This window comes from Theobroma umbraticum, unplaced genomic scaffold (assembly GCF_002168275.2).
Source record: "Theobroma umbraticum cultivar Fairchild unplaced genomic scaffold, ASM216827v3 scaffold_25.0, whole genome shotgun sequence".
NCBI classification, from domain to species: domain Eukaryota; kingdom Viridiplantae; phylum Streptophyta; class Magnoliopsida; order Malvales; family Malvaceae; genus Theobroma; species Theobroma umbraticum.
In genome coordinates, this window is record NW_018397282.1 from 219,958 (window position 1) to 221,107 (window position 1,150).

The 1,150-nt window shown below is 35.8% G+C and overlaps 1 protein-coding gene across 1 annotated transcript; it reads right to left on the reverse strand.

The window, feature by feature from the left end:
• Nucleotides 1-440: 440 nt before the first annotated feature.
• On the reverse strand, nt 441-917 carry LOC149526277 (uncharacterized). The gene has a single exon (XM_089785589.1). The coding sequence runs from the start codon at nt 915-917 to the stop codon at nt 441-443; it is 477 nt and encodes a 158-aa protein (XP_089641715.1).
• Nucleotides 918-1,150: the final 233 nt, after the last annotated feature.

A 1,150-nucleotide genomic window follows, 5' to 3' on the forward strand; every position in this document is an offset into this window, starting at 1 on the left:
CCATAAAGTCTTTCATGGATTTCTTCAGCTATTCTTTTGGCTTTAGTGGCATTTACACACTTTAGGAGCACGTGATCCCTACTTCTCTTGTATAAAACTTCCCCATTGAGGAAAAATCCCATTTCGATCCTTCTAAGGATCCTTTCATCATTCTCTGATATGTGTTTTGGATATATTACAAGATATCATGATACCAACTCGTTTATTTCTTCATCAACACTTGAGTAGTGTGCTGGTGACTCATGTAGATTCATTTGCAAGGGTTGGATGTTAAAGTCAATGTTTACTCTAAACATTACAGCAAAAGTAGCTAATGCATAAGCAATTTGATTTTCATCTTAAGGCACATGATTGAAGCTAATTTTGCCAAATCTCTAGATTAAGTCTGTTATATACCTTTGATATAGGACTAACTTTAGGTCTCTTGTCTCCCATTCTCCTCATAACTGATAAAGAACCAAAGTAGGATCCCTATATTCCTCAAGCTCATCCACCTTTCTATCAATTGCTGCCAATAATCCCATAACACATGCTTCATATTCTACTACGTTATTAGTGCATTGAAAATCCAACTTAACGAAAGCTAGATAATAATCCTTATTTGGAGAAATTAAGATTGCCCCAACACCATGCCCCAAAGCATTTAAGGCTTTGTTAAAATACATTTTCCATATTTTATTCATTATGGGACTCTCCTTATCAATTTGTGAGATACATATCAAATTGTCATATAGGAAATCAAACTTTATATGTTCATAATCATCAACTACTCTATCTGCAAGGAAATCAGCAACCGCATTTCTTTTTATTGCCTTTTGGTTCGCATACACTATATCATATTCAGAGAGCAAAACTTGCCATCTTGTGACCTTTCTTGACAAAGATGGTTTTTCAAAGATATACTTTATGGGGTCCATCTTTGCCACAAGCCAAGTTGTGTGATACAACATGTATTGCCTATGTCTACATGCTACCCAAGCCAATGCACAACACAGTTCTTGAGCTATGTATACTTACATTCGTAATCAGTGAACTTCTTGCTCAAGTAGTAAATGGCATACTTCTTTTTACCGGTCTCATCCTGCTACCCTAGTACCCCATGGATTGGTCATACACTGTTACATATAAATGAGAGGTTTCTCTAGCATAG